At 43.5% G+C, this 27796-nt stretch overlaps 2 protein-coding genes and 1 long non-coding RNA gene across 3 annotated transcripts; 1 reads left to right on the plus strand and 2 right to left on the minus strand.

The window, feature by feature from the left end:
• The first annotated feature begins 311 nt into the window (after nucleotides 1-311).
• nopchap1 (NOP protein chaperone 1) lies at nucleotides 312-4946 on the plus strand. Its single transcript, XM_085139009.1, has 4 exons — nucleotides 312-532; nucleotides 1788-1859; nucleotides 1969-2102; nucleotides 4234-4946. Exons 1-4 carry the CDS (start codon nucleotides 472-474, stop codon nucleotides 4405-4407), a joined length of 441 nt encoding a protein of 146 aa, XP_084995135.1. The 5' UTR covers nucleotides 312-471; the 3' UTR covers nucleotides 4408-4946.
• Nucleotides 4483-27684, minus strand: aldh1l2 (aldehyde dehydrogenase 1 family, member L2). Its single transcript, XM_085138958.1, has 23 exons — nucleotides 27470-27684; nucleotides 24204-24348; nucleotides 19860-20094; nucleotides 17779-17944; nucleotides 17547-17648; nucleotides 16935-17024; nucleotides 16718-16852; nucleotides 16416-16541; nucleotides 16222-16313; nucleotides 13544-13691; nucleotides 13329-13448; nucleotides 13106-13233; nucleotides 11009-11159; nucleotides 10859-10929; nucleotides 10660-10765; nucleotides 10485-10572; nucleotides 10137-10230; nucleotides 9965-10064; nucleotides 9683-9781; nucleotides 9434-9599; nucleotides 7873-7978; nucleotides 7587-7786; nucleotides 4483-6750 (listed from the first exon to the last, which is right to left on the minus strand). The coding sequence occupies exons 1-23, from the start codon at nucleotides 27515-27517 to the stop codon at nucleotides 6695-6697; spliced, it is 2772 nt and encodes a 923-aa protein (XP_084995084.1). The 5' UTR covers nucleotides 27518-27684; the 3' UTR covers nucleotides 4483-6694.
• On the minus strand, nucleotides 18577-19843 carry LOC146498756 (uncharacterized). Its single transcript, XR_014870431.1, has 2 exons — nucleotides 18691-19843; nucleotides 18577-18657 (listed from the first exon to the last, which is right to left on the minus strand). It is a non-coding gene; the product is annotated as an uncharacterized LOC146498756 (long non-coding RNA).
• Nucleotides 27685-27796: the final 112 nt, after the last annotated feature.

Here is a 27796-nt window from a genome sequence, read left to right on the forward strand (position 1 = left end):
CATAGTATGTCCAACAAATGGGATGGTTTTCCTCACATCTAGATTAAGTAATGCACTTTTAATCTTCGACTGTATTATGACTGCATTAACATTACTGCTATAGAATAAACATCAGCTGGCGGATTAGAACAAAACTTTCAGATATAATTTTTATTGTATTAGCCACATTTCATAGTGGTAGTTTTTTTTTTTTTTTTATTAATTACAGGTAAGCCGAGTCTATCAGCTGGGGAGTTTAAACCTGATGTCTCGGTCCACATCTGGAGGATGTGGGTAATCTTTACACCTAACAGTGTGTAGTAAGGAGCTTGGAATGTGTGTGTAAACGCTAGAGTTCATCCCAAACACCAGGGGGCGCTGTATAATTCTTAAAACAAGCTTTGTCCCTACCTTTCACACGGATGTGGATTTCGACCAGGAAAAAAACCCACATGTGGAGGAAAACATTATCGTGTCCTCTCTAAATCTAAAATGGAATTAAACGTAAAGACAACGAGCTCACAGGCGTTGCTGTCGTGCGGTAACGGAGGAGGTTTGGATGCTTTTTATTTCTTTCTGTTTTGTCAAAATGTCCGGAGAGCTGGACTGGGAAGAAGTACAGAGCCTAAACTGCACATTCGTACAGGAAAGTCAGCTTGTGTATCAGTATGTTGTTGTAAAAGACTAACTGTCTGTCAGACTATTTGAATATATGTAAGCAGCTACATGGAGTAATGAAAACTACACGTTTAGTTAAAACATTACCAGCGTCATATAAACAAAGTTATTACCTACAGATTTCGTACAAACACGGTCCTAAAAATCTGCGGTCGTTGCTTTGACTTCAGGCTCTCTCACCATAGTCATCGTGCAGAGCGCTGAGGCCTGATTTCCTCCTACTCGGGTAACTTTGGTGCCACAGTTCAGTGCTGTGACTCTGCAGGTCATGTTGAGTCCTTAATTGAAACGTAGTCGACCTTTATAACAAATAAACCCATCTTAGACTAATGGAAGTTAAAACAAAGTCCACGGATCACGTGTTTACAGTGTGGGGAAAAACATTTTTTACTTATAAATAAACGGACAGTCTCTGAATGTAGAGAAACACGTCAGCCACAAACGCAGAAAAAGCCTCCACACTGGGTAAAAGCGACTTCTTTCACTTAATGCCCCGTAAATCAGCTTATAAACCAGGTTCTAACGTTTCTGTGATGTTTTGTTTGAGGTTCCTGTTGATGTCTGTCAGTTAGAGAAATTAGAGACTGTTGCTTTATTTGTGTATCAAATAATTATTTCCCCCGTGCTGAAGTGACGTCAAACCAATCTTCACACACCATGTCAAAGTCTGCGTTTTCCTTTTCTGTTGTTATTTATTTATTTTTGTCTATATTTGGATTCACATTATAAATTAGAGTGTGGTTTATCATCCAACTCTCCCCTGGGAGGACCGGGAAAGCACTGGGTGGGAGAAGGACATTTGGAGTATCCTCCCTGCTGCTGCTGTGACCCAACTTTGTGGTCCACCCGGATTGATTGATGCCTGATTATTTCTCACTTTGACAACTTTCTCTGCAGCTTTCCAGACCATGAGAGATTTAGATTAATCATTGTGCTGACTAGAGTAAACCCAAATCTTAGCTACGCAGAATGGTCATTTCACTAACTTTCTTAGGGACCTCTATCAGGGACGTGTTGCCACAACAAGGATTTCTACACATTAACCCACTCATGAGAAACGTGTCTTTCTTTCCCCCAGTATAGGAGCATACGGTCACGAGGAGTAACTGATCTGTGTGTTGTGCTGCTAGGTCTCAGTGAGAAGCTTCTCCTCAATCCAAAAGCTGGAACACTGCAGACAGAGAGAGTCCCCAGAAGCAGCGGTGAGAATGTCAAGCATTCTTTGTAGTGACAAGTTGGTCGATGGTTGATCTACCAAAAAGCATAAGAGTGATGTTTAGATGTGTGTGCGGGTCTTTCCCTGTGAATCAGTTCTGGACCGGCTGCAGAGCTTCCTCCCTCAGATGGCTGAGGCCAACGAGAAGCTGAAAAGACAGATGGAGGAGGCTCCTGCTGGACGCTTTGACATAGAGAGTGTGGACGAGGCAGAGAGGGTCATAGAGATGGTGAGTATGGGCCTGCCGCTGAACCAGCTGCACTGCCACCATCTGGTGATGTACTGAACTGCGACATGGAACATAAAGACTCTGCAGTAGAGAAGTGTTGGAGGTTGGAGCAGCTCTGGGTACATCTGGCAGCTCCTTTCATACAAGGGCTGCGTTATTCCAAATAGGTGCTGTGTGTGACTGCAGCAATGCATCGAGTAACTCAAATAACTCCGTTACATACATGCATATTTTTTCTTACCTTTGTTTAAACTGCAGCTCTGTAGAGCTCAGTCGTCACCATGTAAACACAATTAGACATGCAGCATGTGGGGGAAGTGTTACAGTACTGAGCCTTGTTTGTCCAACAGCAGCACACGACCAGGGGTGGGCGATAGAAACGATATACGATAGGAACGATATAAATTTGGCCAACGATAGAGATTTTGACTATACCGCTCTATCGCGATAGCGCATGTTGATGATGTCATCAAGCTGCGCCTGTTTTGGTCGAAAGCATCGCAGCGGCTAAAACCATTATCATCTGCAAATTATGCTGACAGTCATAGCAAAGAGATGAAGCACTTTTGAAATATGGGGAAATCCAAAAACTGCGCTTCCTCCACTTCCGTAACATTGATTCATTAATGTTGAATTCTCTGCAGCTGCTCTATTCCCATGTTGTTGCAGTATATTAATAACTAACCTGGTATTGTGGATGAATAATCTCAGTTGTTCTCCTGACTGAAGTTTGGCCCGTGTATAGCATCCTGCTATGATTGCATTTGTCCCTGACCACCAGAATCCCTCACGTTAACTTTTATCGAGTGGAAAAAAAGTTGGCGTTCATCCTCCAGCTTCACTGTGCTAATGTTATGCTAACATAGCTGTGTCGCTAGCAATCACGTAGCACAACATTATATACCAGCTAGTCCAACTTCAGTAACCCTACAAACGTCACTGCTGTTTAGTTTTGTCTTCATTTATGTTGGAAGTGACAGCAGAGCTGTACGTTTGAATTAGTTTCAAAAATCTCTCAGAACATGGTATGAAATGTTTAGGTGTAAACTAGCGAGCTAACTTCCTGTTAACTTCTAACTCCGTTAAATGGAATAAACTCTGTTTTCATGGATATTAAACTTAATTGTTACACCCGATAAAGCAGCAACGCTGATGATTTTATTAAAGATGAAAGAATTTAGACCGTTTTTAACTCTGTGTTCGTTTGACTTTGGGACCTGAAGTTGACGGAGTTTAGGACCCAGATTACTCCGTGAAGCTCCTCACTACGGCAGCCGTAATGCTCTGACAATCCATCAAGCAGTGAGCTTACTAAAGTTGTACTAAAACATTTTTTAACAGATTCCTGCCCAAATCGGTTCGAGGTCAGTAAGCACAACCAGAATTCATACATAAGGCACACTCTCGATTTTTGAGAAAATTAAAGGATTTTAAGTGTGGAAAATACGTTATACAGAAGAAAAGAATATATTGTGATATATATCGTTACCGCACGTGCTTCAAATTATATCACGATATGAATTTTAGGCCATATCGCCCAGCCCTACATCCGACGTTAATCTTTGAACCATCATACTTTTATTCAACATTACAACTGAAGTGCAGTTCAGTTAGCATTGATTTACTGTTTTTGTCCTGTTCTTAATTCTTTCCTGCGTTTCCAAAACAAAAGTGAAAAACTGAAATCGACTCTATTAAGAGCTCCGTTTAAAGAGCACACGAGGAGAGTCAGTCTCTTATTTTGACAACAGAAAAGACCCAAACTGTCTGGACTATTTATTACTTTCTATTAACGTCCATAAAGACGAGCATGATGGTGGCATCATCCTTCTGTGTGAGCTCTTCTCAACACCCGGGGCAGAGGTCAGAACAGCTGACTGTCCTAACAGCTCTGCGAAGATGTGAACACACAAGCTGCCAAAGTCCAGGCAGCCAGCATGTAACTACTGCTGCAGACGCTTCCACGCAGCCCTGAGTTAAGGCTCTGAACACTTTTGTAAAGGACAAGTTTTATTTGTTCTTCTGGTGATGGATAAGTCTCCATCTACTGCTCATTTAATCAGTTTTTCTCCGTTTAGCTGCTTTAAGTGCGTCTTTCACATGTCGTGTAATTTTGTCCCCTTGTCCTCAGGATGTAGCACTCGTGGAGCTCGATGAGTCAGGTGACAGCGAGACGTTGGACTCTGAGGAGTCGGACTGCAGCGACGATGACGGCGAGGTCACAGAGCAGAACTTTAAACTGCCCGGAGACAAAGGCAAGAAAAAGAAAGTCAGCATCATGGTTCTGGACCAGCAGGGGGAGTAGGCGAGTCAGAGGGACCTTTAGTTTCTTTTCCATGGGAAACATTTTGCCAACGAGATCCTCAGATGTCATGTCGGAGTTTCTTTCAAACCTTTGCACACAGACAGAAAAGCTGCTGCCTGTGGGAGTGCAGTGGATACTGAAGTGTGCACACAAACTGCCCATAGAGCCAGAACAACTGCTGGGAGTCTGCCCTGTGACCACGACGTCCTCTGCTTCATGAACGTGAACACATCCTTGCATCAGTTTGGGCTTCAACCCGTTCACTTCAGCTCTCTGCTGAAGCAGGAAGTGAATTGTGAGTGCAGATGGTAATGAAACAAAGCTCCATGCTCCACAACCAGCATTGAGTGAGTGACCACATGGATGAATGATCCTGGATCATATTGCAGATGCTGGCACTTGAACCGTGCAGCATATTGTCTTTGTCTCAGTGGATGCAGCATCTATCATTGGACAGTTTTACACCAAATGAGGTGCCTGTTTCTTCTTTGTTTGTGGATACAGCGGGCTCACTGACAGTACAAGCCTGAGCAACATACTGTACCCTCATCATGTATCCAGTGTGACAGATAATGCTAAAAGTGCACAGCATAAAGCGCTCTCAGCTTTTAGAATTCGAGCCTCTGTGTATGTTTGTTGTTTTCACTTCTGTTAATTATATTTATATTTTCCACAGATTTTCTCCTTTTTTAAACAAGGCTGTGAATGTGATTTTGAACCAACTGAATAAAGTTTAAAGATGACATTTAATGATAATTTTTGTAAAAGCTGAAAACACAAAATGCCTAAAAACTGCCCCCGAATGCGTTTTTCACCCTGTGAGTGTCGCAGTCACAATGTTTGTGTTCACAGTTTGTAATGACTGATCATCAGATCGTGGTCCATCCTATAAAACACTGAGACGAGTGTAGCTGCACAGCGCCTTTAATCAGCGTCAGCATTACAAAGTCAAACGGACACCGAGCTTTCTGAAACCTCACTGTTTATTGACACGATCGCTCTCATAAAGACTGAGAAATATTTGCATTGTAGCCCGCGCTGCCTTCACTGACAATGTGGCATAATTAGAAAATCAAGTTTACAACTTTGTCACATGATCGATGTATAAAACATGTAGCTGGTGTACTGTAATGAATATAGAACACTACGTAGTCCTGCTGCAGTTCACAAATACAAGGTCAAAATGTATCAAAGAGTCTTTTTAACCTGTTTAAAAAATATTTACACAGAAAGTGACGTTTGGACACCGAGTGGACGTGTCAGGATGTCTGACGTGATGGAAACAGCTAAACTAACAGTGACATTAAATACTGGCTTAGCTCAGTTCTAACGCAGCTCGAGCTCGAGGCGTTTCATCACAGCTTAGAAAAATCTCACATTGATTCTTTGACATTTTAAATTCAGCTGCTAAGCAACCATTTCAGGAAATCAGGATTGTTTGATGTGATGCAGCGAACCAAAGAAAATGACCCGAAACACGAACAAGAACTTAAACGTGACTTAACTGCTCTGGATTACACAGCACACTCCAGTCTCTGAGCTCTCATGTAGTTTGTTCTAAAATCTGAAAGCTTAAAATCAGTTCATACATCGTTTTCATCATCAACATTCATCAAACATCTCTGGGTCTGAAACATTTACAGATCGACGTCTATCCAAACAGCGACTGACTGCTGGCCTCAGTTTATCCTGCGCCTCACACGGTGTACGTGTTTTCTGTTTTCCCAGCCTCGTTCCAGAACTGTGTGCTGAGCACCACTGATCAGGAAGCTTCCTGAAAATGTGTAAAGCTATTTTAATGCTGCTTTCTAGACTCAAACATCCCCATGTTCTGACCAGGATGTTTAATATTGCTATTTTGTTTGCAACCTACACAAGCTGCGGTATTCGTGGGTGAGTAAACGTGTGAAGCATCCAGCACACACCCTGATGGCAGTACACAGATCAGGTGATCCCAGAATGAAAAACCAGAGAAAGGTAAAAAAAAAAAATTGTAAAAAGGTCTTAAAGGGATGAAGAAGGCAGCATGACGTTTGGACGAATCAGTGAAGATAACTGATAGTGTGTCGTTTTTTTGCTGTGATAATTATTTTTACATCTTAAAAAGTACAGCCAGGAGCAGCTCGGCTCCTCAGCTGTGGAAACATGACCGCAAAACAAAGAAGCCATGTTGTCCACCTCAAGGTCAACCAAGCTTCCCCATCACTCATACAGTACACATGCTCTGAACCATTTACACACACACACACTGAGTTCCTGTTCAGAGTTCATTGGGAAATTGTGAGCCTCAGTATTCCACTGTCACTGCTTTGGTCTTGAGATATTCCATGAGAGCATCCTCACCTGTGGATACAAACAACAACTTGTTAAAAGCTTTTATATAGATAGATAGATAGATAGATCTCTATCTATCTATCTATAGATATATCTATCTATGTATGTGTATATATATATATATATATATATATATATATATACACATACATACATACATACACACACATACATATATATACACACACATACATATATATATCTATAGCTATATATATATATATATATATATAGATAGACAGATATAGTTTTTCTTCATGCACACTTCCTATAATTTATAATCTCTTTCTGCTATTTCCACATTTTTTTACTGTACATCGTGCGGGGCGATCGTGGCTCAAGAGTTGGGAGTTCGCCTTGTAATCGGAAGGTTGCCGGTTCGAGCCCTGGCTTGGACAGTCTCAGTCATTGTGTCCTTGGGCAAGACACTTCACCTGTTGCCTACTGGTGGTGGTCAGAAGGCCCGGTGGCGCCAGTGTCCGGCAGCCTCGCCTCTGTCAGTGCGCCCCAGGGTGGCTGTGGCTACAATGTAGCTGCCATCACCAGTGTGTGAATGGGTGGATGACTGGATATGTAAAGCGCTTTGAGGTCCTTAGGGACTAGTAAAGCGCTATATAAAATACAGGCCATTTACCATTTACCATTTACATTTCTAAGTTAAATCTGTAAATTTTGTATAACCTGTAAATTGTAAATACTGTAAAACTATAATTTAATGGTCGGGCATTGCATTGCACAGCTACAAGCATTTCACCTCATGTCATACTGTGTATGGTTGTGTGTGTGACAAATAAAATTTGAATATAATATTTAATAAATGTAATAAATTCCAATTGTCTTCTCACCGAGGTCTTTGCCGAAGCCTGACTGCTTGAAACCCCCAAAAGGTGAGGCAACATCAGTCTTGTTGTAGGTGTTCACAAACACGGTTCCAGCCTCCAGCCGCTCGCTCACATACATGGCCTTGTTAATGTCGCGCGTGAACACGCCTGAAGCCAGACCGTACTCCGTGTCGTTGGCTCTCTGCAGCACGCCGTCCACATCTCTGGAGGTTGGAGGAAAAGAGCAGAGCGAGGATATGAAACACTGAGCGACGACTCTACGGTGTGATACTCGTCACCCTCGACTTACCCGTCCTTAAATTTGGACACCACCATGACGGGACCAAAGGACTCTTCTTTGGCGATGAACATGTGGTCCTCCACATCAGTGAACACGGTGGGCTCCATGAAGAAACCTGAAGGAAGACGGGTGCCCATAATCACGCTCTGTTCTTGCTCACTGATGAACTGCGTTACAGTAGCTTTACTGTTTTATTTGATCTTTCTTGTTTTATGTCATTTAAAAAAATGAATTCGTGCTCCATGACTGAGCCCTGTCAGGTGCTTTTATTGTGACAGACTCATAATGGATGTTGGAAAAACAGATTTGGTATCAATGACCATGTGAAAACTATAAATCTATACTGTGGTTTCAAGAAGCCAGATTTCAAATAATAGTTTGAATATTCTATGATAAGGCCTTAAAGTACTGATTCCACAGTAGGGCTGCCACAAACGATTATTTTGATAGTTGACTAATCAGATCATCATCCATTGGACGTAAAACGTACAGCTTCTTGCACCAGCAGCATCTGCTCTTATATAACTATCATTAGCTTACAGCTTTAAGTGTGTAAGGTATGTGCTAACTAAAAATAAAGACAAGATGATAGTTTATTAAATGTTAATGACATTTGCAGATTGTTTCGGTGAAGTTTAATAAACTCCTTGCTATCTAAAATATAACAGGACACCGGAGTAAATTCTCAAGCATCTCACACTTCTGATAATCAGCTGTCTGCTTGACGTTTATTCAGCTGTGTAAAAACTATAACTTTAATCTCAGCCAAACCGATTTACTCAGGAACAAATAAAATACTGAAAAAAGCCAAACAATAACATTTTGAAGTTATCTAAGTGACTTATATATCATGTTTAACCTGAGTAGCGAAAGACGGCGGTGGGTTTGACAACGATTAGCCGGGAGTCCGGTGTTCTCACGGCTCTAGTGAGCCTTGCCCCCGGCTAGCTATCGAGCTAGTGGCTAACAGACGTCTCCGAAAACGTCGGAGCGCTTTTGAAAATATGTGGTGTCTTGATAAACTGAGCAGATATTTGAGGTTTCCACAGCTACATTCTCGCCTGAAAATATGTTAAACGTTTATTTTGTGACCCAGAAAGAATAATAAGAGTAATATTAAAACTAACTAGCTGCCGCCATTGTTGGAAACTGAGCTGGGCTGCGCTATGAATTCTGGGACACAGCTTCTTCTTCTTCTTCGGGGTTTAACGGCAGCTGGCATCCTTGTTCATGCAGTGCTGCCATCTTCTGTTTCAGTCCGTTATTACACTCTTAAATCCTACTACTTATTCGTGACTAGTCGACTAATCGTGGCAGCCCTATTCCACAGTCAGTGATGGTGCAACCTAACTTGATCATATATTAGAATCCGATTTGTTCTTTTTCTGCACCAACTCTTCATGCTCCCAGTTATTTGGCTGGTTTTTGAAAGAGAAAAACAATCTTTAGATGAGACATTAAATTGGTGATGAAAATCATCTTTCTGTTCTTACATGCAGTATTCAAGGACTAAAACAACAGAGGATGAGTGCAGCAGCCATTTAGCCTCCAGAGAGGGGGCGTGTTCTACCTGGCCTGTCGACCTGTTTGCCTCCGTACACCAGCGTGGCTCCCTCCTTCACCCCGATCTCACAGTACTCCAGCAGCTTGTCCAAGTGGGCTTTGTGGTTCTGTGGGCCGTGGTCTGTGGAGCGATCCAGGGGGTCTCCGATCTTCATCTTCTTGATCTCCTCCACCTTTTAAGGAGAGGGTGTAAAGACAGGATTATGATTTTTCTGACAGCTGATAATGCCGGTTTGGTTTCTTCTGTGGCACTCACCACTCGGTGAATGAACTCGTTGTGTATGGACTCCTCCACAAAGAGACGGCCGGCAGCGATGCAGTTCTCACCCTTGTTGAAAAACACCGAGCTCATGCCCTGTGAGGCAGCAAACACACGCATACACAAGCATCAGCGACACTCTGTGGCGTTTCAGGATCTCACCAACACCAGAACCTTGAAAGGAACCGAACTGTCTCGTGATTATTCATAACATTTATATGCACAACTAACTGCTCTACAAAATATCACAAATTGGTTCCCTGAGCGTTGTTCCCTCACCATGCGAACAGCCTTATCCATGTCACAGTCACTGAAGATGAGGAGGGGGGACTTCCCCCCGAGCTCCAGAGAAACTTTCTTCAGATTACTGACTGCACAGCTGTGAGAGAGAGAGAGAGTAAAGCACTGTGCAGCTGTGGTGTGCGACCCGTAAGAGGCAGCCGGCTTTTACCTCTTCATGATCTGTTTGCCGATAGGCGTGGAGCCGGTGAAGCCCAGCTTGCGGATGTCTGGGTGCTCAGACAGACGCTGTCCAACCACGCCACCTGGAGGAGATCGAGAAGGTCACGTGACAGAGCCCAGGGGGATGACACAAACAAAAGGCTGAAGGACAAACAAGAAATGCTCCTTTTCCCTGCTGTGATCGTACAGTTTTAGCTCTCCAGGCTGCTAAAACGATGCAAATGAAGCACAGAGAGAAGGACTGACTCACAGTCTCTGCGCTGATCTTTGAGACCTTTCCCTAAAGCAGGAATAACAAAAAGGAGCCTGTTTAAACTGTACAGATACTGTTCATTACCAGAGCCTGGTAAAATATTGATGACTCCTTTTGGGACGCCTGCCTTCACTGAAAGCTCAGCAAACTTTAGTGCCGTCAGTGGAGTGACCTGTAAATATCAAAAATAATCATTAAACACATAAAACACCCAGGAAGAAGTGAAACAGTACACAGGACGAGGGAACAATGAACCCACCTGTGCAGGTTTGAGAACCAGCGTGTTTCCAGCTGCCAGGCAAGCTGCACTCTTCCACGCCAGCATCATGAGGGGGTAGTTCCACGGGATGACGATGGCACACACACTGTGACAGGAAAAAAGCTCTTCGGTCAGTGAAATCCACAGAAATGTGTATAGTGTCTAAATAGCTGAGGATAATTAGGCTCAGAGCTTTTACCCCAGAGGCTCTTTCTTAGTGAAGGTCAGGTTGCGGTTGGGCCGGGCTTGGTTGATGGGAATCGTCTTCCCCTGCAGAAAACAGGGTGCTGAAGTGAAGAGCTTAGGTTGTGTGCCACTAACACAGAAACCCTGAGAAACCGTCACCTACCTGGATCTTGTCACACCAGCCAGCAAAGTAACGGAAGGTTTGGATGGACATGCCGACATGTGTCTTGAGGGCCAGCGTGTACACGGCTCCCGAGTCGATGGACTCGATGGTGGCCAGCTCCTCCTGATGTTCCTCCATCAGGTCAGCAAGCCTGAAGGGAGTAAATGGTAAATGGCCTGCATTTGTATAGCGCTTTTCTAGTCCTTAAGGACCCCAAAGCGCTTTACACTACATTCAGTCATTCACCCATTCACACACACATTCACACACTGGCGATGGCAAGCTACATTGTAGCCACAGCTGCCCTGGGGCACACTGACAGAGGCGAGGCTGCCGGACACAGGCGCCACCGGGCCCTCTGACCACCACCAGTAGGCAAACATGGGGTTAGTATCTTGCCCAAGGATATTTGGCATGCAGCCAGGAGGCAGCCTGGGATCGAACCACCGACCTTCTGATTAGTGGCTGACCTGCTCTGCCACCTGAGCTACAGCCACCCTGTAGGAGGAGCTCGATGTTAACTCTCTATATCTATTCTATATCAGTGGAAACCAATTCACACAGTCGTAGAGATAAAGAGCCTGGGACAGTGGGACGATGCAGACCTCAATGATACAACTAAGGCAGAACTTGGCTGACGACCTCAGCGGATTAACAACACTGCACTCCCAGGGAAACTGAAGCTCTGGTGGTTATTACCCAGACTACTGTGGCCGTTGACAATGTACGAGGTCTCACTCAATCATGCCAATTGACTAGAGAGGCTAGTGAGCTCCTACGTTAAGAAGTGGCTCGGACTTCCTCAGCAGCGTTGGACTCCACAGCGACGGGATACTGGCATTGCCTATCTCTAGCCTGGTAGAGGAGTTTAAATGTGCACAAGTGAGGCTTGAGATGTCACTCACGGACTCCCGGGACCCCATAGTGGGAGGCGCTGCTCCCACCCTAGCAACGGGGAGGAAGTGGACCCCGGCCACATCGCTGCTACAGGCGAAATCTGCTCTTCGGCATCGTGACGTGGTCACGTCCAACAGGGCAGAGGAGGATTTGGTCTTGGCGCACTAACACCTCGGTGGCAACAGCCGTCTGTAACCCAACGTCGGGAAATGGTGGTGGAGGTGCGGCGACAGGAGGAAACAGCCAGACATGCCAGAGCCGTAGCGCTGGCCAAGCAGGGTCGCTGGATGAATTGGGAGAGTGTGGAAAAGAGGAAACTCTCATGGAGTGAAATCTGGGACATGGAGTCTAATAGACTAAGTTTCATCATCCGAGCGACATACGATGTGCTGCCTTCTCCAATAAATCTGCAGCTGTGGTTTGGAAAGGACCCATCCTGCCCCCCGTGTACAGTCCCAGCAACACTCAAGCACATGTTGGTTGGTTGTAGGACTAGCCTTACTCAGGGCAGACACACATGGAGACACAACCAGGTCCTCAGGTGTTTAGCCGAGTAAGCTGAGCGCAAAAGAAAATCCATCAACGCTCAACCTTTCACGAACCAAAAGGAGCGTTAGCTTTCATCAACATTTATCCAGGATCCAAGCCGAGGACGAGCCCTTCAGCCCAGACCTGAGCCCGCTGAAGGTTGCCAGGGATTGGCAGATGCAAGTGGACTTGGATCAGAGGCTAATTTTTCCCACAGAGATCATAACAACAATTTTGCGACCAGACCTCATCCTTTGGTCTAACTCCTGAAAACTTGCGTACGTCATTGAGCTGACGGTATCGTGGGAGGAAGCAATTGAGCGTAAGAAGCTGCGGTATGCCAACTTGGCAGCTGAGGCAGAGGACAGAGGCTGGAAGATCAAGCTGCACCCGTGGAAGTGGGGTGCAGGGGCTTTGTTGCCAGCACAACAGCAAAGCTGCTTAGAGAGATTGGGATCAGAGGACAGGAGCAATGGGAGGCTATCAGAGAACTAGCTAACACTGCTGAGAGTCACTGGCTATGGTTAAAAAGGGCTGACATCACTTGGGCAGCTAAGGCAGTCAGCTAACCGCGAGAGAAAAGAAATACTCCGCTCTTCTCCCATCTGCTCCCCCCCCACAGTTCTGATTTTTCTGCAACCCCAAAGTAATCCTCTAGAGGGAGGTGCTCACCTGTAAAGAAGACTTCCTCTGTCTCTGGGGTTCATCTTGCCCCAGGGCCCATTTTCGTAAGCGTCTTTGGCAGCAGCCACAGCTCTGTCCACATCCCCCACTGAGGCATACGACACCTTACAGATCACCTGGTTGAAGGTTGAGATCGTCAAACATAGTCCAGTGAACATGGCGTGGAAACTGTCTGTGCGTTGAGCATAGTGAGTGTGGTCACGTGACTCACGGATCCATCAGTGGGGCTGACGCTATCATAGGTCTTTCCATTTTCTGAATCCTCAAACTTGCCGTTGATGAAACACTGATATGGCATTTTCACTGTCATGTTGTTTACGTCTTTGGTTGCCTAGGTAACAATGGAGAAAACCCCAACTGGGTTTGAGTGACGGGATCTCCCCTCGTTACTTGATTGATTTCGCTTTAGTTCAAATTTAGACTCACATAATCAACGACGAGCTCCTCCTCCTGGTCCTCTCCTCGCAGCTTGCGGACAAACATCTGGATGAAGTCCTGGAATGTGGTGGCCATGTACACGTCCTCGTTCTGTAGCTGCACGCCAGCACACTTCTGCTTCACCTCCTCAACCAGTCTGCACACAGTGAGGACAGCTCTTTATCACACACTGCGTTTTTACACATTTATAAGCTTCTGCTTAGTGAACTCACATTCATGGTAACAACTAAAGGTGAGACACGCACACCAAGCTCCTGTCTGGTTAAAGGGCGCGAGATATAAACCACCTCGAATTGAATATCTCTATTCATGTATTATTCACATATAAATGTGTTAAAGCTGTATTGTTGGCAGTGAGACTGTATTATCAAGAATGTCAAATCAAATTGGGTCAGGGTTTTTGTATCATCCAGACTGGTATCAGGAGACTCTCCAATTACTACAATTCCATTCAATGCAATTCAGCTGTCAATTCAATTTTATTTATATGGCGCCAAATCACAACAGGACACTTAACATTACAAAAACAGACATTTATCTGTGGTTACCCCAGGCAGACTGAAAAATGCAGCCAATCCATAAGTGGAAAAGAAAACAAAAAAACTGCAGTTCCTCTAGTGGCCACTAGAGGAACTGCACAAACACCCATGTTAAAATGCCCAAACACACAGCATTAAAACCATGTTTATAGTCCAGTATAAAAAGCTTTTAGGCTCTTTGGATAGTGTACCCCTTCATAACAGCTGTGAGGTGAATGATTTTTATTGCTAACACAAAAAAACATCTGTCAAATCTGACTGACAGATGTTCACACAGGGAGCTGTGGCCTCACTGCCTCACTGTGCTGGTGCCTTGTGAAGCATTTTTAATGGAATTATCTGTGAAATAATGTGACTCACTGTTTGGTTGAATCCATTCCAAAGACGTTGTGCTCTCGGAGAGTAAAATTATAGTATTTTATTACGTGCATCTGTGTGTTGCACTGTTTATGAACGCAGTTCCTCTAGTGGCCACTAGAGGAACTGCGTTCATAAACTAGAGGACTGTTTATGAACGCAGTTTGCTTATGAAGCCAACCAGCTAAACTCATGCTGAGGCTTCAAACTGCATCTGAAAGCAGTTAACCCTTTAAGACCTACCATAGAACCAAGTCCGCCAGAACTTATATTATATTTTTACATGCTGTGGAGCCATTTTTGGGAGCATTTCAAGTTGATATACATCAATACAACAATTATAGCCCATATTTTAATAATATGTGTGCATTAAGTCCATAGTAACTACATTAATTGCAAAAAAGTGCAATAAACTACAAAAAACTTGAAATTCATTTTTGTTTTACATATATTTCTACTTGGAGAAATTTAAGAGGCTTATCCGTCAAAACTTTAAATGCAAAAAAGTTGCAAAAATAGTTTACAACAACAGGAAATTTATTTTGAGTGTCTTCATAGTTTTATTTTTGAGATACACCAATTTTTATATACTGCAGGAAAAAACGAAAAACAATCCTATGCTGCAAATTTGCAAAGAAAACAGCATCAAAACAAACTATTTCCAGCAGTGCAATTTGAGTTCTGAGCATCCCAGAAACTATTCAGAAAAGCATAAAGTCAAACATGACTTATAAAAACACCAGTATAGGCTTCTAAGGCCTACAAGTAAAAAACTACATTTTCCGCGAAAATGACGTCACTTCCTGTTTCGGGCAGGAAATGGCGGACATGCGATAGTTCACACTGATGGACGTAAGAAGTGTTATGAACAGCTGATCGGATCGGCAAAGCGTGTTTCTGGAATATTATGTTTTTGTTGCTGCAAGTGCTTTTTATGCAGTTTTTGCAAAGCTATATGTGGAAGGAAACTGTGACCGAGGACAAGCTGATGGCATAAGATGTAAGTACAACTCCTCCGGTTTCATATGCAAAAACAATTATTGCGCTAGCTCACGTGGTTGCAGAGCTACCAGGATTTAAAAATAGTTACGCAAAACAGAGCGTGCAGCTCCGACCGGCTTCAAAGGGTTAATGATAACAGGGTGGCTATGTCCATTGTTTATATACAGTCTGTAGTGGTTTCCAATGTCCACAGTGGAAAAACCCCCGACATATACAAACAAACACAATAACTGATATCAAAATGAAAATATACTGGTCAGGTTGGAAAAGTCGGAAAAAGGTACTCTGGACTGAAACATCTGCTTTGAAATAACTTTTAAATATAGAATCCAGTTATTGAATCAGAGCCTGAAATTATGCAGACTTTCTCTTGTTTGTTTGAAATGTGCACACACTTGGTTTATCATCTTTTCCTTAAAAAACAGTGTTTTCTTTATAAAAGCTATACTATACATTTATTCTAGAGGTTACTTCTGATATAAGCCAGTATCTTTTACCCATAACAAATTTAAAGAAGGCGTCAGCTGCACAGTGTTCTGTATAGACTGTGTGTTTAAAGTGAATTCAGGATTTGAGCCCAAAGATCGGAGATTTTAAATGTGGCCTAAACTCAGTATAATGGAGCCGACTAGAAACTGAGCGTGCCATCTTCAACACAACTCAAAACACATGACATAATTGTATCTGTAAAATTCAAAGACTGCTCCACCTGTGGATAACAAGAAGAGGTAAAACATTTCTGAGCAGTCCCTGCACTGATCGTCTCACCTGACCACATCCATGGAGGCGGCGCCGGACTTGAAGAAGTCTGTGGTGTCCTCAATGGCTGGCACGTTGCTGAGGATGCTCTTCCAGATGTTCTGCAGTAAAACAATGTTTTAAATGGGCTGATGTCTTTCATTTAAATCATTTACAGTCTATTGGGAGATAAAAAGAATCAGATGACACAGGGGCTCACTTGCCCTGATCTCCTCTGCCATCGTCTTCTCGTCATCGGTCAGCTCCACACTGGCGCTTTCTCCGGAAGAGAAATATTTGGAAGCAGGAATCATTTTCCCATCTTCAAACTGCAGGTTCTTCACTAGGAGCTGTGGCACAAACAGTAAAGATGAAACAGGGCGTGCTGGCAGTGCATTTGATTTAGTCAGCTGTGTTTGAGTAACGTTATTGGAGTTCACCGTCTGATAGCTAATAGAGGCACCAACACACTCATGCAGCTCGACCTTTGTTTGCTCTCAGTTATTTGTTTTATCAGGTCACTCACAGCTTTGCCGTCAGTTCCATACAGGACAAGCCCGTTTTTGGCGACACGAGCAGCCTGAGAAGCCCCCTCGATGTCCAGCGGCTGGCCCTCGGGTACAGACCCCCCCAACATGGAGGAGCCATAAAGGGTCACAGACTGAGGAAAGACCCAGAGAAGATTTTAAAATACATCCAGAGTGTTTGGTGTTATCTTTGCTCAGTCATTCTGGCAAACACACCTGGCCATCAATGACCGTCCAAGCACCGGGGACTTTGTCGTGGCCACGGATCCAGTTGTGGATCGCCTCGGCTGGCTGTGCCAGATTCACCTGGGGGACACAAGAAGAAGCCAGTGTAAACAGCGCCTGAGCTACGTTTCCGAGAAAGAGAAGGTCAGCTGACGGCCTCCGATTAAGCAACAGGTGGAAAAATGATGGTAGAGACGAGACTGCTCCAGGAATAGCACATTTGTGATAGCTGCAAGCAAACATCTCTCCATGTGACAAATCAGGAAGCCGCTAAGATCGGCTCCACCTCGCTCTTTCACGTTACAGGGAGATCCACCCCAAACCAGTCCGAGCTGCTCACTTGTGCAGCTAATAGGAAATTTCCAGTGAGAGTTATTACACTGAGCAGCTGTTCAGAGTGCGAGCTGAATATGTAAAGAGGGGGTTAGCTTGGGCTTGGTCGTATAAACAGACTCTATCAGTGTTTCTTGTCAGCTATTATAAAGCCGAACAACCGGACTCATACACCGCTGTTGTGCAGGAATAATATCCAGACCATCATTTTGAAGGTGTGGATACACCCCTGATGGTAATCCAGACCCGATGCACGTTCCTGACGTTCACCTTGGCGTTGGATTTCTTCTGAATGCCTTCATAGCTCGCTCCTTCCTCTGGCTGAGGAGTCCGAGGGGCTTTTCCATCAGCGATGAGCTGCACAGACTCCACCTGCACCAAGAAACAGAGTCCAGGTGACAGCTCAGGGTTTCAAACACAAGCACAAAAATGTAGGTTTAGATGCTGAAGGTCCAAATGATTAGAACTAGTCCTTTTCATTTGCTGAGGTCCATGTGATTACCATAGCCTTGATGCCCCCGGGGAAGAGGAAGCGGTTGTACAGCGTGTCCACAGTGTCATTGGGCTCGACATCACACTCTCGCTGCAGCAGGATGGGTCCGGTATCCAGTCCGTCGTCAGCCCAGAACACTGTGAAGCCAGCTTTCTTATCTCCATGGATCAGAGTCCTGGTGACATATAAAAGGGAAACAAAGAGCAAGAGCTGTGTCATTAAACAACTATATTTAGAACAGATAAAGGCTATAAAGTAGACCATTACAGTGCACTAACAGTTCATCCTGAAACCAGAAAAACACAATCAGGGAGCCTTTAAAGGTGCAATACAGAGAAAGTGTGGGGAGAAGCCATTGTTAAGGTTGTATGGGCAACAAGCTTCTTATTAAAGGCAACTCATTGACTGTGTGACGCGACAGATGTACTGCATGACAACTTTAACCATAAAGGTTCCACACAGAGACAAATTTGATTATCTTTATTGTTTCAGGTGAGTATTCCTGGTAAACTGGCTCGTGCTCAGTTTGAAGTACCAGAGACAGACAGGAGAGCCTCTGCACGCAAAGAAAGCCAACCAGGAAAGGAAGTTACGGAAGAATTCCATAATGACGATGGTTTTATGACACGCCACTCCACCACCAGCAAGCCCATGGCTTTTTATGACAGTCAAACCAGGAAACATCTACCCAACTGTGTAGTTCTGTTACAGATACATGCAGAGGTGCCCAGCTGTTAAACACCACACTTTACTGCCTGCTGAAAGGTTACTAAGAAAATATTCTCAACAGTTCCTTAAAACGATCGCTTTAATCAAAGTATGTTTATACGTAACTGCATTTATAGTTGCACTGAACAGTTTGAGCTTAGACGGTTCTTAGCTAGCAGTCTCTGCTAAGTTAAAGAAACTCATGGGAAAGACTTCTGCAGACATCTGAAAGCAACACATTCATGCTCCTGTTGAGCCAGCATTACATCATGCTGAGTCTCAGCCTGTAACTGTCTCTGTGCTCTCTGTCGATCACTGATGTGCTGAAACCTCACTTAACACGAGAGTTTGGGGTTTGTCATGAAGGAGGAGCTTGGAGACTTTTCCTTTTTTGGGTTGAGATTCGTTGTCGGAAGTAGAAGAGATAAGAAAGCCAGGCTGCTTCGAGTTGGAGGTCAAACATCGCAGGTTTAAACCTACCAGACCAACAGATAATTACACGTGTCAGTTATTTGTGGACTGTTTGCATGTTGGAGCCAAAGCTTCAGCACTGCTGGGAGTCCATACAGGCAAAGGTGGGCCAATCACATGCAAAGACAGACTGGGATCGTACCATTACGTAAGGAAGGACGGGGGAAGACGTTCCGAAGGTTGCAGGTGTTTTGGCAAAGGCCAGGTGCACAAAGAGACGGATGAGTGTGTAAATGAGTCTCACATGTGCGCTTGAAGCCATTTATAATTCTTAACGTGTTTGATCTCTGCAAAAAAGCACAAGAATAAATTTGGGACTTTTAACTGTATTTTCATGAGTTTTACAGCTTTTCCTACTGATAAGCCCCTCCCACGTGGTCATTCATGCTAAACAAGGCAATTAACAACAACAATTAACCTGTTGTTTATTGTTTGGGAGCACATCGGGTTTAATGGGATGTACCACCATATAGACGTGTGGTATCCACAGAAATGTGAGAATCTCAGCTAAAAGCTAATAAACCAATTTCATCAACAGATCAAGGAGCAGGCAAACAGCTTCTGCAGAAACATGTAATCAGGATACTTTATGGAACAAAGTGTGGATGCCCTTGCTTCCATCACGATAATAATCACACTTCCTGCACAGCTCTCTCTCTCTCAGTGTGCTCTGAGACCAGTTTCCCATCAACAATCGATGGAGATACCTTCTGCCTTGTTGGGATCACTCGTTGTTGGTCGCTCTGTGTCTGTTGGGTCTTTTCCCCAAAATAACCTCTGACAAGAACGGCTCATTTCTTAAGCCTTCCTGTCTTTTGATGGGACAGATGATAATATTTATATTCCTTATTATTAAATCCACTTTGTTCAGTGTACCAGTATCACCAGCATATCTCAGGCTTCTTTCTCACCAATTGATTGCTGAGGCTCCTCTGTGCAGGGGCAGGATGGAGGGGTGGTAGATGATGGAGCCATGCTTTGGGTGGTCGATGACGTTCATGGGGATGAACTGTGAGCAGAAGGGCATGACATTGAGCTCAGCACCCACCGCCTTGTAGGCATCCACCACTTCTGGGATGGGTTTCCCCTTAACCCGCCACCGTGGGAATTTGAACACAGGTGTCCCCTCTTTTTCTGCCGCCACCGCTAAGAGAAAAGAGGACATTTTAGGGATGCAGTCCTGAACGCCACGGCTTCATGGAGGTCCTGAGTAATGAGCTAAAGGTCTAAATGTATGTCAGACACTGCAAGTTTAGATAATACAAAGAGTATAAAATGGATTAAATCAGACAACGATTGAGAGGATGAGCGGGCTGCAAAGTGGCTTGCAGTTACACAGCTACTGTGGCAGGCAAAGTGTTTAAAAATATGTCTTTGAAGAGATTTTGATGCACAGAAGGACATCAGATAATCTGTAAGGACTGAAAATTAAATTCCACTGAGCCAGAAACAAACAGCCTGGAATAACCGGAGAAGACAACACTGAAGGCACAGCTCAAGATTAAGGAAAACCACCGTCTGCAGACACTGTAAGTAAATAATATTTTCAATCAGTTTATTTTAAGCTGTGACCAACGATATATTTTAATTTAATGTCAACCTTCATTTAAATATAAACTCTTTTGTTTTTAGCCGAAGAATAAAATAAAGAGATGGGAAGTGACATGGAACAAATGCAGCTGCCGTGGGAACAGAGGAACAGCTGGTGTTTAAAATGAGGATAAAAAGATGCTGCGTCATGTAACAGGGACACTGCTGCACTGGACGTATTGATCGTTCAACATTAACCCTTAAAAAGTCATTTTTCTGAACGTCCTGATTAGATGTAAAAACATAAATATCAACTTGCTACACCAGAGACCTTTTACTTTTAAAATTAATTCCTTAACATGTATCATGTCATTTATTTATTTAAACTTGGCTTTAAAGGCCCTTGAAGGCAATTGGAGATATTTCAATTTGCACTTGTAATCCTACAGATTATGCAAACAGCGATCGTCAGAGGCTCTTTTGCTCCTGGGCATTTGCCAGCTTTGTCCCGCTGCTAATCTAGCACCAGCAAAGATTAGATAACACTAACTGAAATCAACTTGTGGAGACTTGAAAGCTGCCTGAGAAGGGTGACATATCAAAATTCATACATACTTGTTGCACATGCAATGAACTGCTAAGGATAATATATAAAAATGTTTAAGTGGCTTTGTGTGAAGATGCTTCAAAAGAAAAGAAGAAAAAAGAAGAAGAAACAGAGACTAACAGTGAGGTCTCGAGGACTCTTTACACTGCAACACAGCCTGTAATAGGTGCACCAGGTAAGCATGAGTACTCCTTCAGTCCTAAATCGTGCAGACGCCACAGGATGCTAACAACGACACCACAAACTCTTATGAAAACTACTTCTGCCCAAAAGGATCCTTCAGTCTTCGTCCCCCCCCAACCCTTAACTGGTCGCGGCAGATTGCGACCCCTCCATGAGCCTGGTGCTGTCAGAGGTTTCTTCCTATTTCTTCCTACTACACTATATTATAATATCAGGCACCTTGAGGAGACTTTTGTTGTGATTTGGTGCTATGTAAGTCAAATTGAACTGAAAAACTCAAACATATACAAACAGTGGGATGATGCAATGTAGAGATCTGCTCCAGGTTATGAATCATAGAAGAAGAAGAAATGAAGTTGTCAACAACAGGAGGACGAGGTGCAGAAGCCAGGAGGCAGCAGATGATGCTCCGTGGTGAGACGGCATCACCAAAGCGCACCCTCCCTGTCGCTGACGTTTCACCTCAGAGCTGCATCTCTGGGCCACACAGGGCCTCTCCTCACAGACAATGGAGCCCCTATCCCGCAACTAATGCAGAATAAAGGCCCGTCTTTGTCCAGGAGCACTGCAGTCAACACGCATCTACCTCAGCTGCATCACAGGCCTCTGCTGACCCACAGTTAGTACCAGGGACAGAGCTTCATCTCACCTACAGGCTGTTATTAGTTTTATGCAGATTCTAATTTTAATCTCTTTTATTTGTAATGTTATATGTGATTTCAAAGTTTACACAGTCTGATTAACACTGAAGTTTAAATAGTAGTGCTGCTGTCACGTACAAGCATCTAAATGTTTAAGCATTACATCTAATCAGGGGCGAGGACAAAGAAGTTTCCCTATTTGCAATAATATCTGAAAGGAGCAGCAGAGCCTGCCCTTCATTTGAATTTATTACAGCACATTATTTTGATTTTACAGCACACGTTTGTCGTAGTCTCAGCTGAACATTTGGCACTGCTAAATAGGGCTGTTTGATATAACGATATATATCTGATGACGATATAAAAACATCGTTTCATTTCACGCTATCGTTTGTTTCGTGGTGTCGCAAAGTAAACTGTTTACAGCAATATTTTTTCATGTTTTGATGTCACTGTAGTTATTATTAATTTCTTAAAGTTCTCTCTTTCTCTTATATGTAATATAACCACACTACGGACGGACAAGCGCTTGTTTTTATGCGTTGTCATTAGCAACAACGACGGTAAAATCATCGCGTGTCCGCTTGTTTATGTTCCACATAAACCTTTCATAATAAAGCTCAAGATCCTGTTGAGACTTTTCAAAATAAACGGAATCACGTGAAAGAGCAGATTATTTACGGATGAGAAGTAAAAAAGACGCCAGGTGCTAAAAAATAAACCTTAGACTCAAACGTTAGAACAGGCTTTTCCCTGCAGCACGCCGTGTAATAAATACTCACAAAGAAAACGGCGCCGTTACAACTTATGTCTAAAAATGTATCGTTTCATGCATCGGTTAAAACACTCGACTCCAGCTACATGACGCACAGCTGGAAACACTTCACGCAAGTCGAGCTGATTCACAGAAGTTACAGAAAATGAAACATTTTTGTGATTTATATCGTTATCGGGACGATAGATGTCTTATATCGGGAGATGAGACTTTGGTCATATCGCACAGCCCTACTGCTAAACTACCTACTCAGCACCAAACAGACGAAAACACAACTGAAGAGCTCAGGAATTAAAATAGACGCTAGAACTAGACCTGTATTCTTAAGGTGGATCCTGATAGGTTTAGATTTTATTATTGTCATTTGTATTAGGAAATATTTAACCATATATGCTTAGAGGTGTATAATCAATTGTGTAGTGATAGGATGTGTGATCTTTAGCAGGCTGCAAAGGCTTGGTGTGCATTCCAGAGTGTTCTGGAATCCACACCTACATCCTGGGAGCATGGGAAGAGGTAATACTTTGTTTTATTGTTTTACGGTAGGATAAACGTAGCTATATCTGTTTTAGGCTAAGTGCCTTTTGTTTAAATGAACTGCTGGACTTTCCAGACCAGTAGGTTTAGGGAAGTCTTTATGGGGTCATACTCTGACCCCACACACACACACACACACACACACACACACACACACACACACACACACACAGTATTCTTTGTTCACATGTATACCTATGTAAGATGTTATATGTTAATGACCCAATGCATATTCATGTAACCACAATAAAAGGAGTGCTATGGGGAACCTGGCTGAGAGTCTGATGGAGGTCAAGTGGTGGAACGACACTTGGCTCCAGGCAGGTCTCCCTCATGCATGAGTAACATGAAGAACTTTGCCTACTTTGGGTCTTGCTTTGCTGTGTAATTATATTGTCTTCAACGTTCCAGCGAATAGGTTTAAGCTACAAACCTATCAGATCCAAACACCTCTTTTAGATAAAGTTTGTTCATGTAACCCATAATTAAGTTCCTCCACTTCTACAAAGTGACATAAACTGACTCAAACGTTTGTGGCGAGGCTCTTTGAAAGGCCACGACTCTGTTAGCGGTTGTGCGAGAGACAAAATTCAAAGTGTTTTGAAAAGAAAACAGGTTTTATGGGGATATTATTCTATCAGCAGCACAAAGCCTTCACAAGAGTCTGAACACAGGCAGAAACGCAGCTCTGGCTAGATTTCTGAAGGTTCCTATAAGATGAGAATTAATTTGTAATTTTAGGGCCAAAATGACAAAACAAGCCTGTTTGATTCTTGGGTTGATAATGAAACATTTCCTTGTAGAACACAACGCTTTTCCATCATTCTTAGGTGTTTATTTTACCAGCTGAAGAAGTAGTGACTCCAAATGCCCCACTATTAAAAATAATAACAGCAAACAGGGAAGACAAGAAGACAGCACTGTTGAAAGTTTGGTATCTGACATGTCAGAGAGAAACCTTGTGAAGGAACAGGAAACTTACCCAGGGGGTCAGCCTTGCCATCCTTGTCAGGGACCGTGAACACACCCACCACCTTGTGCCCCTGCTTCCTCAGGTTGCTGTAGACCTCCTGACCAAACAGGCTCTGGCCAATAATTGCTAGCTTTAACTTGTTCTGGTAATGATGCTGTAAAGGGAGCAAAACACACAAGTTTCAACTTCACTGAAAGCATATCAGACATGCTGGAAACACTGCAAATGCTCATGTCCGAGTCTTTCTGCAGTAGAAGACTTTAGACACTCTTCACTACAGTTCAATTGATTTTATGCAACTTCCAGTAAGCAGTTATTTGACTTTGACCTACAGTACTGTGCAAAGGTCTTAAGCCACACCTCTTTTCTCTTGGAGTGTAACTGGCAAAAATAGTTGTAACAAATTTGTAACCATAAATAGAAAAAAAAACACTTGTGTGGAAGAAACAGGAAAGCCCATATTTGGTAGGAACACCTTTATTCTTCGACACAGCCTGAACTCGCTTAGATGGGAATTCTTGTAATATCATTAAATAATCATCAGTAATTGTTCTCAACGCTTCATGAAAGATCCAAAGCTCTTCTTTGGAGGCGGGTTTCCTTTAGTTCTGTTCTCCGTCATGATGAAGTCAAACCTCTTCAACAACAATAATAATAATAATAATAATAATAATCAGAAGAAGAATCAGAATCAGCAGAAGAAGAAGAATCAGAATCAGAAGAAGAAGAATCAGAATCCGAATCAGAAGAAGAATCAGAAGAAGAATCAGAAGAAGAAGAAGAATCAGAAGAAGAAGAAGAATTAGAATCAGAATCAGAAGAAGAATCAGAATCAGAAGAAGAATTAGAATCAGAATCAGAAGAAGAATCAGAATCAGAAGAATCAGAAGAATCCGAATCAGAAGAAGAATTAGAATCAGAAGAAGAAGAATCAGAATCAGAAGAAGAATCAGAATCAGAATCAGAATCAGCAGAAGAATCAGAATCAGAAGAAGAAGAATCAGAATCCGAATCAGAAGAATCAGAATCCGAATCAGAAGAAGAATCAGAAGAAGAATCAGAAGAAGAATCAGAAGAAGAATCAGAAGAAGAAGAAGAATTAGAATCAGAATCAGAAGAAGAATCAGAATCAGAAGAAGAATTAGAATCAGAATCAGAAGAAGAATCAGAATCAGAATCAGAATCAGAAGAATCAGAAGAATCCGAATCAGAAGAAGAATTAGAATCAGAAGAAGAAGAATCAGAATCAGAAGAAGAATCAGAATCAGAATTAGAAGAAGAAGAATCAGAATCATAAGAAGAAGAATCAGAATTAGAAGAAGAATCAGAAGAAGAATAAATAAATAAAATAAAAAATAAATGTGTATGTGTTAGTCCCCGTAGGGAAATTGCTCCTCTGCATTTAACCCATTCACCCAGTGAAGCAGTGGGCAGCCACCAATGCAGCGCCCGGGGAGCAGTGTGCAGGGACGGTACCTTGCTCAGGGGTACCTCAGGGTAGCTGTTCAGTGGAGTCGAACCCCCGACCTTCTGATCATGGGGCCACCACTCTACCTACTGAGCTATCTCTGCCCCTGGAAGAAGAATCAGAATCAGAAGAAGAAGAAGAATATGTAGTGTGCGAGGGATCATGAAAAATGAAGCTGTTCCCAGGCACTTCCCAGATGTGAGCGCACGCTGGACCAAACTCTGACAGTACTTTGTGTCCACCGGCTGGAACGCCGCCCCAAGTATTTTAAACATGACTGAATACTCACCTCTGTGTTTACACTGTAAATCTGTATTCATCCTCCACAATTACTGTCAGTCCAGTTCTTGCATACTTCATCCTTTTCTCCCTGTTTTCCATCCTTAACAATGGATCCTGACAGCCACGATTCCACTGAGACAATTTCTCATCAGGTTTATGAAAACAGTAGATGAACCATCTGCAGGCCAGGCGCACTATTAGCTGTTGTGTGCAGGATTTTATCATTTTCTTACACAAATAACATTCAGATATTTGTCATCTGCTGCAGATACTCTTTTATGCCTGCTTGTTCTTCTTTCGTCCTCCAGTTGTCTTATTGTTTTAAGAACACAGTGCACCTACAGAGATATCCCAGTTCTCTGGCTAACAGCTGTTTGGGAACCACCTTGTTGGTGCAACATACTATTTTATGCCTAAACATGCAGTTTAAAATGGGTTCAGCCATTCTTCTCTTGAATTTGGTCCTTTATTTGTGCCTGGCTGATTCAAGTTGACAAAGTGCTCTGAAAATGGTCAGGTTTAATGACTGGACTGAAATGAGTAAAAATGTGGCCAATATGCAAAGAAGAGCTTTGAAAGACCTCCAAAGAGCCTGGAAAACTATAACTCAAGACCACTTTAAAACTTTTTGAAAGCAAAATATAAAGAAACGATGGCGAGCTCACAAGTTTAAACAGCACAGCAGTTTCTGGTTGAACTGACAGTCAAACTGGGGCAGCAGAAACCTCTTTGCTTCCGTTTCCCATAATATAACTTCTCACAACCAGGGCAAATGTCCGTCATCATTAAGCTTTAATTCCTGAAGTTATATATTATTGACCTTTTGTCAGACCCTTATAATGTTTTATTTTACACCCGTTCATTGCATATGTGAGAGATCCTTAAATCTCAACCTCCCTTGGCGGTCTTAGTGGCCTTTAACTCTGTTATTGGCTAAAGGCAGCTGAGAGAAAAGCTATTGGCTGATGAAGATTACGACCCTTCCTCAGCAGTGACAAGTGCACGCCAGAACCTCCCCCACATGTGTTAAGCATGGAGGTTTCAGGTTTCCCATGCACACATGCAAGATCCTGTCAAGTGCACATTTGACAGGCCGGCTGCTGCTGCACAGCAACTTCCCAGCGACACGGTAAATAGATAAGAAATGAAAGAGCCCGTCTGATGCTGCCGCTTTCAGCCCAGCAGGGTCGTAAGTAAGCCGGGCTCCAGCCAATACACCGTGAGCCTCCTGTGATGATGATGCAACTCCTCCAGATATTGTACAGTAGCGGCCAGCTCCGTCCGAGCGTGCAGCGGGAGGAACAGCCGTTGACACCGTAACGTGGTAAAGTGTGCACCATCTTCTCCCGTGTTGGCTGAAAATACAGCAGCTGAGTGACTTACTAAGAATGACTGCAGTCAGACCCGAGCCTGCTCAGTGCTGACCCGCACACCGCTGCACGCATTCAGCGCTACAGACACATTTCACGCAACATCAGAGCAGCTCACGCATCAAATCCCGGTGATTGTTTGCAGCGTTACTCACGGATGAAGTGGAGAATTTCCTCAAGACTTGACTCGCCGTCCACAACATAATGGCGCTGTTTTTGTTTGTTTTTAATATATATGCGCGCGTGTGTTCAATGCAATAGAAGCGACAATAATCGAGACGCTGCAGGACGTTCAGAGCCCAGCTGAGGGAGGCGCGCTCCTGTCTTCACACGCTGTGAGCCAGACTCAGCGGCGGACCGTGGGCTCGTCACAGCCAGCTTATACTCGACGGCAGCAGACGCGGTACGTCCTGCCTACTGTACCGGACGTGCGCGTTCCCGTGGTGCTTATTTTACCTCCTTGCAGGCGCGGTCACGCGTGG

This window comes from Neolamprologus multifasciatus, chromosome 17 (genome assembly GCF_963576455.1).
Source record: "Neolamprologus multifasciatus chromosome 17, fNeoMul1.2, whole genome shotgun sequence".
NCBI lineage: Eukaryota > Metazoa > Chordata > Actinopteri > Cichliformes > Cichlidae > Neolamprologus > Neolamprologus multifasciatus.